Source organism: Rhipicephalus sanguineus, chromosome 3, assembly GCF_013339695.2.
Source record: "Rhipicephalus sanguineus isolate Rsan-2018 chromosome 3, BIME_Rsan_1.4, whole genome shotgun sequence".
NCBI classification, from domain to species: Eukaryota; Metazoa; Arthropoda; class Arachnida; order Ixodida; family Ixodidae; genus Rhipicephalus; species Rhipicephalus sanguineus.
In genome coordinates, this window is record NC_051178.1 from 126,390,828 (window position 1) to 126,406,013 (window position 15,186).

At 46.5% G+C, this 15,186-nt stretch overlaps 1 protein-coding gene across 2 annotated transcripts in view; it reads left to right on the forward strand.

The window, feature by feature from the left end:
• Positions 1 to 5,986, forward strand: part of LOC119387109 (protein CWC15 homolog) — a 184,757-nt gene extending 178,771 nt beyond the window's left edge. For both annotated transcript variants that reach the window (XM_049413380.1, XM_037654419.2), the window contains exon 6: positions 5,746 to 5,986. In XM_049413380.1, coding sequence (XP_049269337.1) covers positions 5,746 to 5,979 — 234 coding nt within the window. In that variant the 3' untranslated portion in view covers positions 5,980 to 5,986. The remainder of the gene's footprint in view (positions 1 to 5,745) is intronic.
• Positions 5,987 to 15,186: the final 9,200 nt, after the last annotated feature.

Below are 15,186 nucleotides of genomic sequence, written 5' to 3' on the forward strand. Positions count from 1 at the left end.
TGCCTAGGCTGTCTTGAAAAACGAGTGGCGCGAAGCGCAATGCCAGAGAATGTGGGGAAGGTGACGGCTCTTTTACAAAAGCGCCGTGGAATCACACGTGTGCTGGACGAAATCGGCTGCATTCTACTTATTGATGGCACTGGAATGCGATCATCGGTGCAGAATGTTCGCTGTGCGCTTCTGCACCGATGATGACAAGTGTATCGTTTATTTTTTCACAAGTTTATCGTGGTGGTTTCAAAGTTTTACCAACACTGAACCTTCGCGTGGCCGCACCTGTGAAATCTATACGACGGTGCGACAGCACTCCCTCAAAATCTACTATATAAGCACATGGCACGTAAACGAAGCTACTGTGTTGAGAAAAAACGTTGGTTCACGCGTCAACGCATGCAGGCATTATTGATCGCGACGTTATAATGAAGGCGGTGTACTTACGATAAGCTCCACTTCGTAGGGAAGCTTGTTGACGCTTGTCTGTGGCAAACACTTGGCGCGTATGGTGAAGTACATTGTCGTCCCACACAGCTTTGACATCGGACACATGTCCACTATTATAAAGTGCGGCTCCTTTGCGCACACTATCGCCGCAAAAGTAATTATCTGGGACGCGCACAAGCGGCAAATCGCACGCACGCAAACGAAGCGTCTGCTACGCGACCGACCAGCGGTTCAAACGGCCGCCGCTACGCGGCTTTCAGTGGCGCCCCTATAGGCGCTGCGCATCGCGGATATACAAAAACTGGTATGACGAGATGACGAACATAACTGACACGTGGTAACATGAAAATCATGATATGCATGTCATGTACGACATGATTTACATGCCACGCTCATGGCGCACTCGCGGTCGTTTCGCTAGGTTGATATACACCAAAATTGGTATTGTGCGATGTCACTGTATGAAGAACATGAATAGCAGGTGGTAGCATGAAAACCATGACATCCATGACATGTATGTCATGATTTACATGCCATGCTCATGGTGCATTCGCGGCCGTTTCGCTTGCATTATATACACCAAAAGTGGTATTGTGCAACACGACTGTATGACGAACATAAGTGAGAGGGGGTAACATGAAAATTATGACATGCAAGTCATGTACGACCTGATTTACATGCCACGCTCATGGTGCGCTAGCGGCCGTTTCAGTAGATTGATATACACCAAAATTGGTATTGCGCGATGTGACTGTATGAAGAACATGAATGACAGTTAATAAGATGAAAACCATGACATGCATGTCATGTATGTCATGATTTACATGCCACGCCCATGATGCATTCGCGGCCGCTTCGCTAGCTTGTACACCAAAATTGGTATTGCGGCGACTGTATGACGAACGTAAATGAGACGTGGTAACATGAAAATCATGACATGCACGACATGATTTACATGCCATGCTCATGACGCACTCGTGGCCGTTTCGCTTGCTTGATATACACCAAAATTGGTATTGCGCGACGCGACTGCATGACGAACGTAAATGAGAGGTGGTAACATGGAAATCATGACATGCAGGTCATGTACAACACGATTTACAAGCCATACTCAGGATACATTCGCGGTCGTTTTCCTAGCTTGATAATTACCAAAATTGGTATTGCGCGACGCGACTGTATGACGAACATGAATAACAGGTGGTAACATAAAACCGTGGCATGATGTCATGTATGTCATGATTTACATGCCTCGCTCATGGTGCATTCGCGGCCGTTTCGCTAGCTTGATATACACCAAAATTGGTATTGCGCGATGCGACTGTATGATGAATGTAAATTAAAGGTGGTAACATGAAAATCATGACATGCATGACATGTACGACATGATTTACATGCCATGCTCATGGCACACACGTGGCCGTTTCGCTAGATTGATATGCACCAAAATTGGTGTTGCGCGATGTGACTGTATGAAAAACATGAATAATAGGTGGTAACATGAACACCATGACATGCATGCCATGTATTTCATGATTTACATGCCACGCTCATGGTGCATTCGCGGCCGTTTCGCAAGCTTGATATACACCAAAACTAGTATTGCGCGATGTGTCTGTATGACGAACATTAGTGACAGCGGGTAACATGAAAAACCATGATATGCATGTCATGTATGACATCATTTACATGCTCTACTCATGGTGCACTCGTGGCCATTTCGCTCATTTGATATACACCAAAATTGGTATTGCGCGATGTGACTATGACGAACATAAATGAGAGGTCTTAACATGCGAATCATGTTATGCATGTCATGTACGGTATGATTTACATGCCACTGTCATGGTGCGCTTCCGGCCGTTTTGTTAACTGGATATATACCAAAATTGGTATGGCATGACACGAGTGCGTTGAACATAAACGACAGGTCATGCATTGTATATACCAGAATATGCGTTTCATTGGCATGGTGCGTACTAGATTGTGCATGCATGCGTGCATGGCAAATATGCGATATATGGTGGACTAGATGCCATGGCCTGGATGATTTCATTCGGCTCAAAGACAAACAAGGCGATGTATGCAGCTCTTTGCTGGCTGCTTCGCATTACATCGATTCCCACAGTGCGTGGGATCTGCCGGATTTTTTTCATTAGCTTCACCCTATTACACCTCAGCATTGCGGCAAAGCTACTTGAACTCAACTACGGCGCAAACTGATCGACTTGCGAAAGCGCTGCTTCCACCCTGCAGACGCGGCAGAGTTGGGGTCTTCAATTAATGTCGGTTCAGACGTGCAGTTTGCACAGCAAGTCCGAAAAATTGGACGCCGAAGAGTTTCAGCGTCCGAAATTTCAGATGTTTGTTACAATAACGTGTATGGTACTTGTGACAGTGCCGCGAAAGCGCCGGAATTTTCATGCATGGCCGAAAAATCGGCAGTTGTCTGTATTTTGCTTTCTTTTTTCATGCAACCCGTTTATAACAATTATCGGTTATAACAATAGAATTTTCGTGGCACTTGAATATTGTTGTAAGTGGGCTCGACTGTAATACTAAGGATATTCTCACATCATGAAATAAGCCAATGACTGTCTGTCCCTCCTGCTATGTACTTAATTTACACGATTGTGAGTAGACTCGAATGTAGGTCGACCCTTCTTATCGCACATTGAGAAAAACAAATCACAGTTTCGCCGCAATGGTGACGCAACGAATACAAGAGCAACAAATTGGAATGTTAGACAAAGTCAAGATTTAGCATCCCACCTGGCGTAACCCAGCAAAACGTTGGCATAAGGAAACGCAGCCGCTACAGCAAGTAAGGCAATTTCGTGCTGTCTATTGATTCAACACAAACTGAGAGATGAGAACACAGCACAAGTGTTCTTGTGCTGGCTCATATCTCTGCATGAGGACTTGCTTCAACACAGCACAAGTGTTCTTGTGCTGTGTTCAAGCAAGTCCTCATACAAAGGCAGGAGCCACTTTTGCACTACTGAAGACTGCTATCACATTTTCTTCCAGCTTGAGCTGCAGTTATCGGCTGCCCTTGCATGCCTTCACTCTCACATGGAGCATACGATGCACGGATGCGGTGACGTTATCACCCTAAGTCTTTATATTGAAACTTATGGTGACAGCAATAGCAGAAATGGGCCTTGAGTGTCCATATAATTGCTACCGCATTTAAAAAAAAACACACATCCTCACTTGTTGTCTTCAAGGAAGACCTCTTCATGAACTTAGGTGCCCAGGCCCTGCTGGCATTATAGTGCATCCTCAGCGTTCTGGTTTCCGAAGCAAAGATACGGATTTCTTGCATGACCATTTTGCATGTCACTAGCACTGAGCAACCGCATAGTTTGGTCACGTGTGCCTCAGGCTCCGGAAAGCGTCCCGATTTCAGCCCACAAAAACATTGCCGCTTGGCATCACACGTGAAAATTTGGTCACACTGCAGTCTCCACTGCAGGACCACCCGTTGAGAAACTGCAAACTTGCTTCCCGCCGCTTAGTTAGTTTCTTCGGCTTGGAGAATGCTGCTGTGAATGAGCACAGAAAGGTTTTTAGCCCAAGCACTCGTGACACTGAAGCACAAGGATCGAGCACAACAGTAGCACACAGCCCAGCCCGGGCACCAGTCCATTGATGCTCGTGAGTCTACGACTGGCTGCCTGGCCAATGTTTGCTTCCGTATAACTGCAGGTAACTAAACTTTGGCTGGTGGTGGGAGTATATCCATCCATGCAGGCAGTTGAAGGCGAGGGAGTGGAGGGCGCTTCAGGGTAGGAGGGGGAGCTGATGCCGGTCGCAGCATTTTGGCCATCAGAAAAACAAAATGTTTCAGAAAGAGCTCTTCTATCAACTGTCGGTACACCCTGAGCAATTTGCCACTGAGCTGTTGTCCACAGTCAGTAGTGCCGCGGCTGATTTGAACAGCGGCTCTTCCATCAACGATTGACACTTCAAAAGTGGAGCGCTTAGCTCTTGTTGCGCACAACATACACAAGAAAAAGAACACAGTGCAAACCGCATGTTTAGTGGTCTGTCCATGTAAGCTCTGAGAGGTCATAAATTGCATGTGTGCCTGCTTCCTGAGGCACACACGTGCACGCACACACACACACAGAGTTGTGTAGGTACTGCGGGTGAATGTAAGCGGGCCTCAAGCAGTGTCTGCACCTGTGTACTGCATCATTTGCTCTACGGCTGGTTCGGACTCGCATATTTGTACCATACCAGCACCATCAGTTGGGAGGGTGCCGAAAAACTGGTGAACCAGTGCTGCACCTTTTTGAAATGAACGGTGCAGTTGAGCAGACACTGGATCACTGAAATGAGTGGCAAGTTGAACTGGTTCAGGTAGTGCAGGCGAATTGAATGGACCTGGTGCACTAAAATGCTTACGTGCTTCCAGGGAGCTCTGGAGGAGAGAATTGAGGTGCGCTTCCCAGCCACTGCCAGAAGAGATGCTACTCCACTTTAGTGGCCATGTTTTGTCGTGCAGCATGCAATTTGAAATACGCGCTCACAAAAACTGCATGTAACCCAACTGTTTGACCATCGGCACCAGTTAGTTTCAGTTGGTTGCCCCAGCCTTCGTTTGCTGCAGCAGTGAAACTTCAGTACTTCGTTACATTGAAATTGTGGATAAATGCACTTTGTTATATTAGATACGCAGTGTTTTCTGGACATGAAGTTGTAAAAAGTTTAATGCTTACTCATACAGAGAGAGAATTGTATTATATTGAGGCTTTACTGTATTACCGCAATAAAAGTGCTAGGAAATTAGACGTTGAACAGATGTCTAGAGTAACGTGCATTGAGCAGGTCTTCGTTTGTGGAAAGCACACGAAAACGTGTTGTGGAGAATCGCAAAGAGTCTGCTTGGGTGCTTTCCCAAATACACGGGGCTGTGCACATTCAAACAACCAGAAGACTTGTAGTAGTTGGATACAACTTTAGAAGTCCGCAGCATTTCCTACTCAAAGGCGGATGCACATAAGCATGCACCAGTGGGCACGCGCTCCAGACATGTCATGAGCTGGACGGCTGGTGACCTTGCATTTGGAAAACATTGCAGAGTGCATAAGCGGGACTATTTTTTTAGTTGTGGAGGCGATCGGCTGCCGCGCTTCGGTATTTGTGGGGCCTCTCCGGACTTCCTACGTTGTATTCTACTATAGGCAGTCGTTTCTAAATTGTCTGGTGCAGAAAAGAAGCTACATACACATGTAATTTTGATAAGTTGGGACTTAGCTCCAAGCTCATGATACGGTGTTCTGTTGCTCGTTTCAGGAAGCTGAGCGCAAAATTCAAGAGGAAAGGATTCGAATGGAAAACATCTTGAGCGGAAACCCTCTGCTGAATTCAAGCAAGGCTGAATTCAAGGTGAAGCGACGATGGGACGACGACGTCGTGTTCAAAAACTGTGCCAAGGGTGACCTCGAGAGCAGCAAAGAGCGCCATTTCATCAACGACACTCTGCGTTCAGAGTTCCACAAAAAGTTTATGGAGAAGTACATAAAGTAGTTTAAAACATTTTCACTTCTTTGACGGTTTCCAATGCCACCTGACGTGACCATCCCAGCTGCACTTGGTTTGTAAAGTGCTGCTTCGCATTCACCATTTCTCATTGGCAGAAGGCATGCAAACCTGTACACATTCTTCATGTGGATTAATTCTGAGGCACATTATGAACACAGCATTTCCTGCTGTCGTTTTCTTTTTTTCTAAACAAATTACTGTATATTGCACATATTATTTTACTACAATTTCTCTTTTGTTGCATATCCTTACTCATCAATACTAGAAAAAAGAAGTATTGACATTTTTGTTCGATACAATTACAGATGATCCAGACACGATTTTTAGCAATGTTTTCATGTAATAGCTTGCAAAGCTATGGCTTTTAAATAAATTATGCAATCTAATGTTTTCGCCCTCTTTGTTTGAGACACAGGGGAGAAAAGATCGTACACTCTACTGGTCATGATATTCTAAGAATACATTGACGAGCACCATACTGTCCAGGTTGGTGAAAGACTGTTTAGGTTCATTGCTTCACAACTTTCATCGGTTTCCATGACATCACGGTGCATGTGGACTTCATCTTTTGAGAACTGTATCTCCGAGTGTGGAAACACTGATGGCTTTGTAGCTGCAATATTGTGGATGGAGCTTGCACTGCATTCTTAGCTTGTCAACAACTTTAGGTAATATCATAATGGCTTGCATCTTGGCTAGTTAGTAATCTTGCACATTGAGTGGTTGCAGCAAACTTGAGATGGTTGGACGAAAGAGAGACATACCAGGACTCTTGTGTCTTTCTTTCATGTGTTTGTAAAGTTTGCTGCAACCGTCCAACATTTAGATAGCACATTTGCTCCTTTCTATTTTCAGAAACAAATTCCAAAACTGAAAAGTATATGTTGTCAAAATCCCTATTCTTAAATATTAATTCCCACTTACGAAGCATTGAACATTTTGTGGCAATTTAGTGGCAATTGAGGCATTGAACAAAGTGATGCCTGGTCCACTGCGTCTGTGGTGCAGTAAATATTCCTCATGACTAAGACGAATAGGTACTTTGCACTCTGTTACCATGGACGCCCGACGGGAAAACAATTGAAGGCATTGCATTTCGAGGTGGCAAAAACTAAGTGCACCTTATAGCCGAGGGCTCTTTAGAATAAAATGAGTACAGTACTATGATTCACTTCACTCTGTTGTTATTCACTCTGTTGTTACCAGTGTGTATCAGTCCTCAGAACATACTGCCTGTGGCTGCATTGTTCAGCAATAGCAAGATATGGCCCAGCCACGGTGGTCTAGTAGTTATGGCGCTCGACTGCTGACCCGAAGGTCGCGAGATCGAATCGCAGCCATGGCGGCTGCATTTTCGATGGAGGCGAAAATATTTGAGGCCCGTGTTCTTAGATTTAGTTGCAGTTCCATGAATTCTGAAGTAGCCTGGCACCTATCTTGAGAATGATGGAGGTTCCGTGTGCTTCATTTGCTGGCTAAGATTTCATAAAAATACTGGTGCCTTGGTAATCACATTACACATTTCTTGGGTGGGTGTTACCATAAGTGCATATTGACCACATGGTTCATGTGGCAGTATTACCCTGTGGGAAGGATACCTTTCCCAGCATTCACTGTAACTCGATATACAGTCCCAGTGTGGTATTTTATAAGCGTCCACTTAGCTGTTCAGAGTGCACTGATCGGAGGGCGATCAAGAGCCAGCATTCACAATTGGTGTTTGTCTGTTGACTCTTGAGGTATCGCCAATTGCAGCACACTGAAATGGACTGTCCACTTAGTGTTTTCTTATAGATTTCCATGCCAGCTCTCTTATACTGTGATGGTGTCAGCTGCCTACCACTTGATGTTTGTAATGTAATGAGGCCATGAAATGGCTGTAATTTTCTTTTTCATTGACTTTCATCTTTCCTATAAAGCGAGTATATGTCAAAATGTGATTCAAAGTTAATGTGGGGTTTAGACAAGATATAGTTGGTTGACTTGAGGGAACGCTATAGAAAAATAAAGCCTAGCTATGTTTGCAAGGTGTGTGAACGGGCTAGTTGGTATTCCATAGTGACATGAACAGCGTGTGAAACACGCAAGGACGAATTAACCGACGAGGACTAGCGCTGACTTCCAACTGAAATTTATTAACACAAACATGGAAAACGAGAACAAGATGGCACACGTGATCACCGCTCATTCAATTGCGCATGACGGCAGACATGGAAAGGGAACCGAGAGACACAAAGAATGAATAAGCAAAAACCGCGAAAAGGCATCAGGAAAAGCAACCGGGGTATGTCTAGGTTATCTGACCGGATGAACTTAGGTAATCTATTTCTTTGGCAATGAGGGTGATTGAAGGTTTGCTGATGCAATTGCCTTTAGCGATAGCTGCAGCTTCAATGATGATGCGCGTGCTATCCTGACGATGCCTAGCTAAAATCTGTGTGTTATCAAATGCTGGAGCATTTGATAACACATAGATTTGGTTAATTCGTCCTTGTGTGTTTCACGCGCTGTTCACGTCACTATGTTTACAAGTTACACTTCAACGAAAAATTTGGCAGTGTGTCAGTAGTGGGCTTATTCAATGCGTAAGCATATGTACACTTGTGAGGAGGTTAAAATGCATACTGCACAATGGAGCCCGTCACCCTACACACTCTCCATTTTGCTGGGGCATGTAGCAACAATTCGTCTTCACAATATTGAGGACCTCATGGCCTGCATTGTAAATGAACCCTATCAATTAATTAAGCAACATGATGCTACATGGTGTGAACATATCCCTTTCTCCATTCCAAGTTTTTTGTGGGGTGTAGCAAAAGTTTTTCATGTTCTTTTCTACTTAAGAGGCTATTGGAATGCATGCAAAAATGTTAAAGGAGACGGTAAGTACAACAGTTTTGACAGTAGAACCATGTCCAGTATACAGGACACTGGGATTTATTTGTTTCACTTATGGGTACACGTATTCTGCTTTCTTTCTTGAAATAATGTTGATTTTGGTCTTGTCAGAAAGTTAATTGTCTTATAAAACACAACAACAGTTTGTTTTGACCCGAGAAAACGAAGTTTCCTTTTGCTGAGCTCATGGAAAAGAGAAAAATTGACGAGCATACGTGCCTAGCGTCTCCATGCATCTCCATGCACCTAGCTCCATGCTCTTGGTAGAATTCCCAGCATACTCCTATTTAATTTTTTATGACTGGGCTTCAAGATTGTCACTTGACGCTCCCTCCTAGTTTTTTCCCCCTCCATGTTTAGCACGATGTCCACCAATTGCGTCCTAGTAGGGGTGTGCGAATAGTGCGAACCAAATCCACCATTTCCAAAACAGTCGTAGAATTCAAGAAAGGGAAATTGACAACCACACATTTGTAGCACGAAGCCACAAGGAAATGTACACGGATTTCTCAGAGAAAGCTTCTTATTTGCTGGCGAAAGGGTTCTTAATCCTTCCACCACCTTGCGGGATTCCACAGAACTACAGTGTAATAATAAGTCTTAGGACTCCCCAACTTTTATGTGAACCTAATATATTCACAGATTTTCACCAAAGAACATATTGGTTGCTTTTAACCGACTCAAAATAGCACAACTATGAAAACTGAGGTATGCTCGTATACAGCAACAACCAGGGCCTTCGAAATATTTGGTACCTGTAGGTTGAAAATTGAAATACAGCTATGACTACAGTAATGAAGGTGATACTTGGTCACCTACTTTTAGATAAAATTGAGACATAATGGCTAAACACTTTTGAAGCAAACAAACAAATACAGCTGAGGATGTAATGAAACGGATAACCCTGTCATCACAACATGGGCCTCGGCTCCGAAAGATTGTAAACAGTGTTGAAAGCTGAAGAGCAATTTAGCAAACACAACACTTGTGTCTTTTATTCATAAAGCTGAATGCAGTCGGAGTCCCCACCCTCAGTTATTACTAGATGAAGGCAGGAGCTGATTAATGTGTTGCAGCTGCAGCACAGCGAAAACTGAGTAAGAGTGGAGTTTTCAGAAAAATTGCCTTCACCTGGCAATAAAGATAGCGTCAGTCGTCCCGCAAAAGCTTGAGCTGCATGCTGATTGGTAATTTAGTGATTAAAAGAACAATAATTATTTTCAGCTCTTTCAAAGTTTCGTTCTTTTGGTGTTCTCCTGTCAGTGCTGTTCATTTGAAAACTATTCGAAAAATATTCGGCATTTCGAATACGTACTATTTGATTCGAGTACTAAATCAAATAGAATGCTATTCGATTCGTTATTAGAAATTTTCAAATATTCGCACACCCCTACATCCTAGTGTCCAGTGTACTGGACACAAATACATTTTCACACTGTGAGCAAATTTCTGGTTACAAAGGCTACCTTTTCACACCATTGTTTCGAAATGACATAAGTTAGCTCGCATGATTTAAATTATTTGAATTTCGTGAATATACTAACTCCTAAAATAATTTCGTGCACTTGAGCGCAGCGAGCGCGCGAGTTTTCTCGTGGACGACGCTATTACTCTGAGGCTCGTCCATAAGAAAATGTGGCTGAGGGAGGACCTACATTAAAAAAAAGAGAGAGAGAGGAGGGAGAAAGGAAAGACAGGGAGGTTAACCAGAAGCATAAAAAAAAAAAGATTGCTCACATCTTAGAGAAGCTGCAAAAGTTGTTTCAGTTCCGATTTTGGCTTTGCTTGTTTTTCTGCACTGTTTTTCTTATGTCCAGTACACTGGTCACGGGGTTGGAAAGGGATGTACATTGGAGGGCGCATGCGTGTCTACATGGTTGAGACTATGTTTATATAGTACAAACTATATTTGCCATTCCTTGTTAAAGGCATTCTTGTTTAGATTTCTTGCATCATACACATAGTCTCATATTCCCAAATTCTGCATGTGTGAAATACATCAGAACTCTAGAAACGAGACATCAAGGCAAGATGCCTATGGTATGTTTCGCTTGCTTGTGGTATTCTGAATATGCTTTGCTACGGAGGTGACATGCATGAATATGGGTCCTACATTTGCAAGCATGCATGTTGACCTCTTTGCTCAAGGTGATGCTTTTTGGTGGGTATATAGGAGCACATTAATGGTGCACAATGGAAAGCACTGCAAAGCCATCTGCACTAGAGCACTGCACGGGCCGGATTTTACGGCCCGGGCCCGCTTTATGAAGCCCGAGCCCAGCCCGGGCCCGTGGTTCCAAGTGCGGGCCTGGCCCGGGCGTACATGACCGCACCCACCCCGAGCCCGGCCCGGGCGTACTTGACCGTACCCAGCCCGAGCCCGGCCCGGGCCCGTCGTTCCAAGCCCGGGCCCGGCCCGGGCGTTCATTACTAAACTAATCCAGGGTGCGCTTGTTCATGACCAGGCCCGACCCGGGCCCGCTAGAGCCGCTAGAGGATATTAGTTGTTGATGATGATTATTAATGATGCCGTGCGCTTTGTAGCGGGCGATCGGACGGAAAATCCGGTGTGTACATGCATCGAAATGTTGCTTTGCCCACGGTGGTAGCTCAGCAGTTAAGCTGTTTCGCTGTTAAGTCCTAGGACGCAGGTGCGATTCCCGCGGCCACGGCGGCCGCAATTTGGTGGGGGCGAAATGAAAGAACACCCGTGTATATACTTATCTTTAAGTGCACGTTAGAGAACTCGAGGTGGTCGAAATTGATCCGGTGCCACTACGGCGTGCCTCGTAATCATATCGTGGTTTTGGCACGTAATACCAAGGAATATAAATGAAATGTATCGTATGTGTCAGCCTCGAATAAAAGACCGAAATACGGCCCGGCCCGGCCCGCGGGCCGGGCCGGGCCCGGGCCTGTGCAGTGCTCTAATCTGCACCAGTCTGTCAAGTCCCGATTTTGGTGATCTATGTAGGACAGGACTGGCTTTCGTCTCCTTTACCAAGCATCTGCAAGAAAAAGATAACACCTCGAATACTGTCGGCTAGATTTCTCGTATTAGACAATGGTCGTGGGTTTTCCATTTAATTCATTCTAAGATGTTAACTGCTCACGATACTACAGTCTGTCACCCGGGTTCTCGTCACCAGGTTTGGCCTCGATATCCTCCTTCCGTTGTTCCCGATGCTGCTGGTGCTCGTTACTTTGTGGCAGGTGCTGTAGCGATGCAGCGCGATAGTCGTCTTCCTTGGGCGAAGGCGCGATGTCTGGGTCTAGGTCATCCCCACCGGTCCAGGGGCCACCCGTCCAGGGCACTAGCTGGCTACCATCTTCCGAAGTTGTGAGCGGCAGTGTTTCCGCGGGCGTTTTGTCACGCTTCCGCGGCTCCTGCTCTGTGGGTGCCGAAGCGGCAAGGCCGCTCCTTTCTTCAAGCTCAATGCGCATCTTTTCAGCGTGCGGTCGAGGTTCGTCGAAGCCGTGTGGCTCCGGGGGGCTGTACTCGGAGCTGCGCGAGCTGTTCGTGCGCCTGCGCACGTTCAGGATGGTGTTCTCGCGCGTCGGGTCCGTGTAGCGCGCGTTGCGCGAAGATGCCATCACATTATTACGCGTCGTCTGGGCCCGCATCGTTGGGGCCCACACGTCTACTTCTTCGGTGTCACGGTCCGCCTGCGCGCCTCCTAGTTTCGGCGGCCGCGTCGGGTGTTCTGTGGCACCGCCCGACGAGCTGCTGCTGAGGTGTCTGCCCTGGCGTCGATACTTCTTCACCAGCATGCTCCGGTCCCCGGGCGCCTTTGGCAGACCGGAACTTTGCGGCGTGTTGGTACCCGAGCCATTGACATCGAGCCCTCCCTGCAATAGCAAAACACCGAAGTCGCTACACGCACTGTCCGTGATGTAAGGGTCCGCCTGGTACTCACCTGTTCGGGGCTGTCCGTCACATTGGGCGGCGCCATGTTCGGTGGCGGCGGCGGCACCGCAGACAGTGCTGACGTTGGCACCGTTCGCAGCTCGCGGGCAATCGTGGACACTTCTTTGTGCCAGTTGGCGATGTCTTCGATGAGTAAGCGGATGCAGGTGCGGATATTTTCTTCCATTTCGACAATGTCGTTGCTGTACGATGTGAGGAAGTCTGTCGCACGGTCGTGGCAGTTGAGGACGCTCCGTGTCATCGTGACCTTGTCCTGCGTCGCCGAGGGCGATGTGATTAACGCGGTCTCAAAAACAACCGCCCGAAACGCGCTTTACGTGGGGAAAATGTTTTATTGTCAAAGATGTCATAGGACGCGACCTGGAAAATTTTTGCAAATTTAACGGGAGCCCTTACCTACCGATCGGTGCGCGCCGGCCGGCAAGCTGTTCTCCTGTCACGTCAATGGATATCTGGACTACAGCGGCCGTATTGTGTAAGTCCGTATTATGTAAGTATTTCTTCCCTCCGATTTTATTTCGTATCACCCGTCATACTGAGTGGCCGATACAGACAGTGACGAAGGAGAAAAAGAAAATTTTTACAAAATACAGCTCCGGAGCTTCGTGCCTCAGCGCGCCCGCTTCCGTCGCGAGGCACGGCTACAGTGATGTTCCGTATATATATATATATATATATATATATATATATATATATATATATATATATATATATATATATATATATATATATATATATACTACGCCGAAGAATTCCATTCCGAGACATGAAAATTTCGAATTACGGTAACTTTTTCCTGCATACTTCGAAAAAAAAAACAGCATATTTCCCTGCATAATGGCAGTAATGCCATATACAGGAAAATATACGTTCCACCCACACACGTGTGTGTGTGTGTGTGTGTGTGTGTGTGTGTGTGTGTGTGTGTGTGTGTGTGTGTGTGTGTGTGTGTGTGCGTGCGTGCGTGCGTGCGTGCGTGCGTGCGTGCGTGCGTGCGTGCGGACGTATCATGACTAGCGCCTGTGCAAAGCAAAAACATGGCCTTCCTGACTCATGTCCTGTAGGCATAGCGTGCGCACGGGGAGGGGCAGGGAGGGGCGGCTGTCCCTCTGATCATATAAAGCGGGGTGGGGGCAATTTTGTTCCATGCCTTTAACTCAGTCGGACCTTTGACGTTATTTTTAATACGCAGGGGTATTTTTGTTTGTTTACGATAATGGCGACCAAGAACTCCTGATGTGGCTTTCAAAGAACTGTTAAATTCCCACCTTTACCCCCGGAAAGCGGTGGTTGGGGGGGGGGGGGGGGGCAGTGGCAAGCCTTTCTGAGAATCACGTCATCGCTTCATTTTTAAGCAAACACTGCTATGAGCATCTCAACCAAATCTTGTATTATTGCGCGGCAAGGAGAGTTTAGAAGCGAAGAGATTCTCAGGCGCCGTCTTTTTATACAGAGGCCTGTGCTCACTCTCTTCGGAGCTAGCGGCGCCTGCTGTTTGGCGTCAAACAACAGATATAGCATGCTATTGGCTATTAGCCGACATAAATCAAGAGCGCCGTTTTGGATCAGATGCGCTTCTTTCCACGGGGTGCTGCCACGTGCCGGCGTCGCGCTCCATAGTCTGCTAACATTACACAGTAGCCACACTGGCGTGCAGAGGGATCACAGCGAGAAAGAGTGATCGGGTTTGATCACACGAGCTCAAGGTCATGACGCGCACTCACGTAACTTCTTTCCCCCGCGTACCTTCCAGTGCGCTCTTCGGGATGGGAGAGAAAGCGCCTAAAGGGGTCATGCAACTTTTCCACGTAACCATCGAATGAGCTCTCTGTCGGAGTTTATTGCCCCCACGAATCGATTGCCGCAAAAATTTTGATCCGTCAAGAACGAGCCACGCCAGTACTTCAAATTGCTTCGGCAGAAGACCCTGCACAGTCGTCACGTCGGGCAAAGAGTTGCGTTAACAGATGCAATATTGCGTGGCGAAAGCGTACAGTATCGCACCAGGCGTCACGCCACGTGAATTACGAGTATAGTTCGTTGAAAGCTGCCGACCGATCACAGAGGGCTGAGCTATAATTCATCGCCATCGTCAGCCACAGCACCAGCAAATGTGTGCAGGTATACGTATAGGTGCATGCATAGGCGTGCGCAGTGTTCACCATGAGGGGGGGGCGAAGGTTCATCGCAGCGCCCCCCTACCCTATACTAAGTCAATGTATGGGGCAGATTTTGCGCCCCCCCCCCTTCTTAGGTGACTAGAAGGGTCAATGTACGGGGCAGATTTCGCGTCCCCCCTCTTAGATGATTAGGGGGGGGGGGCCGCCCCCCCTGCCCCCCCTGTGCGCACGCCTATGGGTGCATGT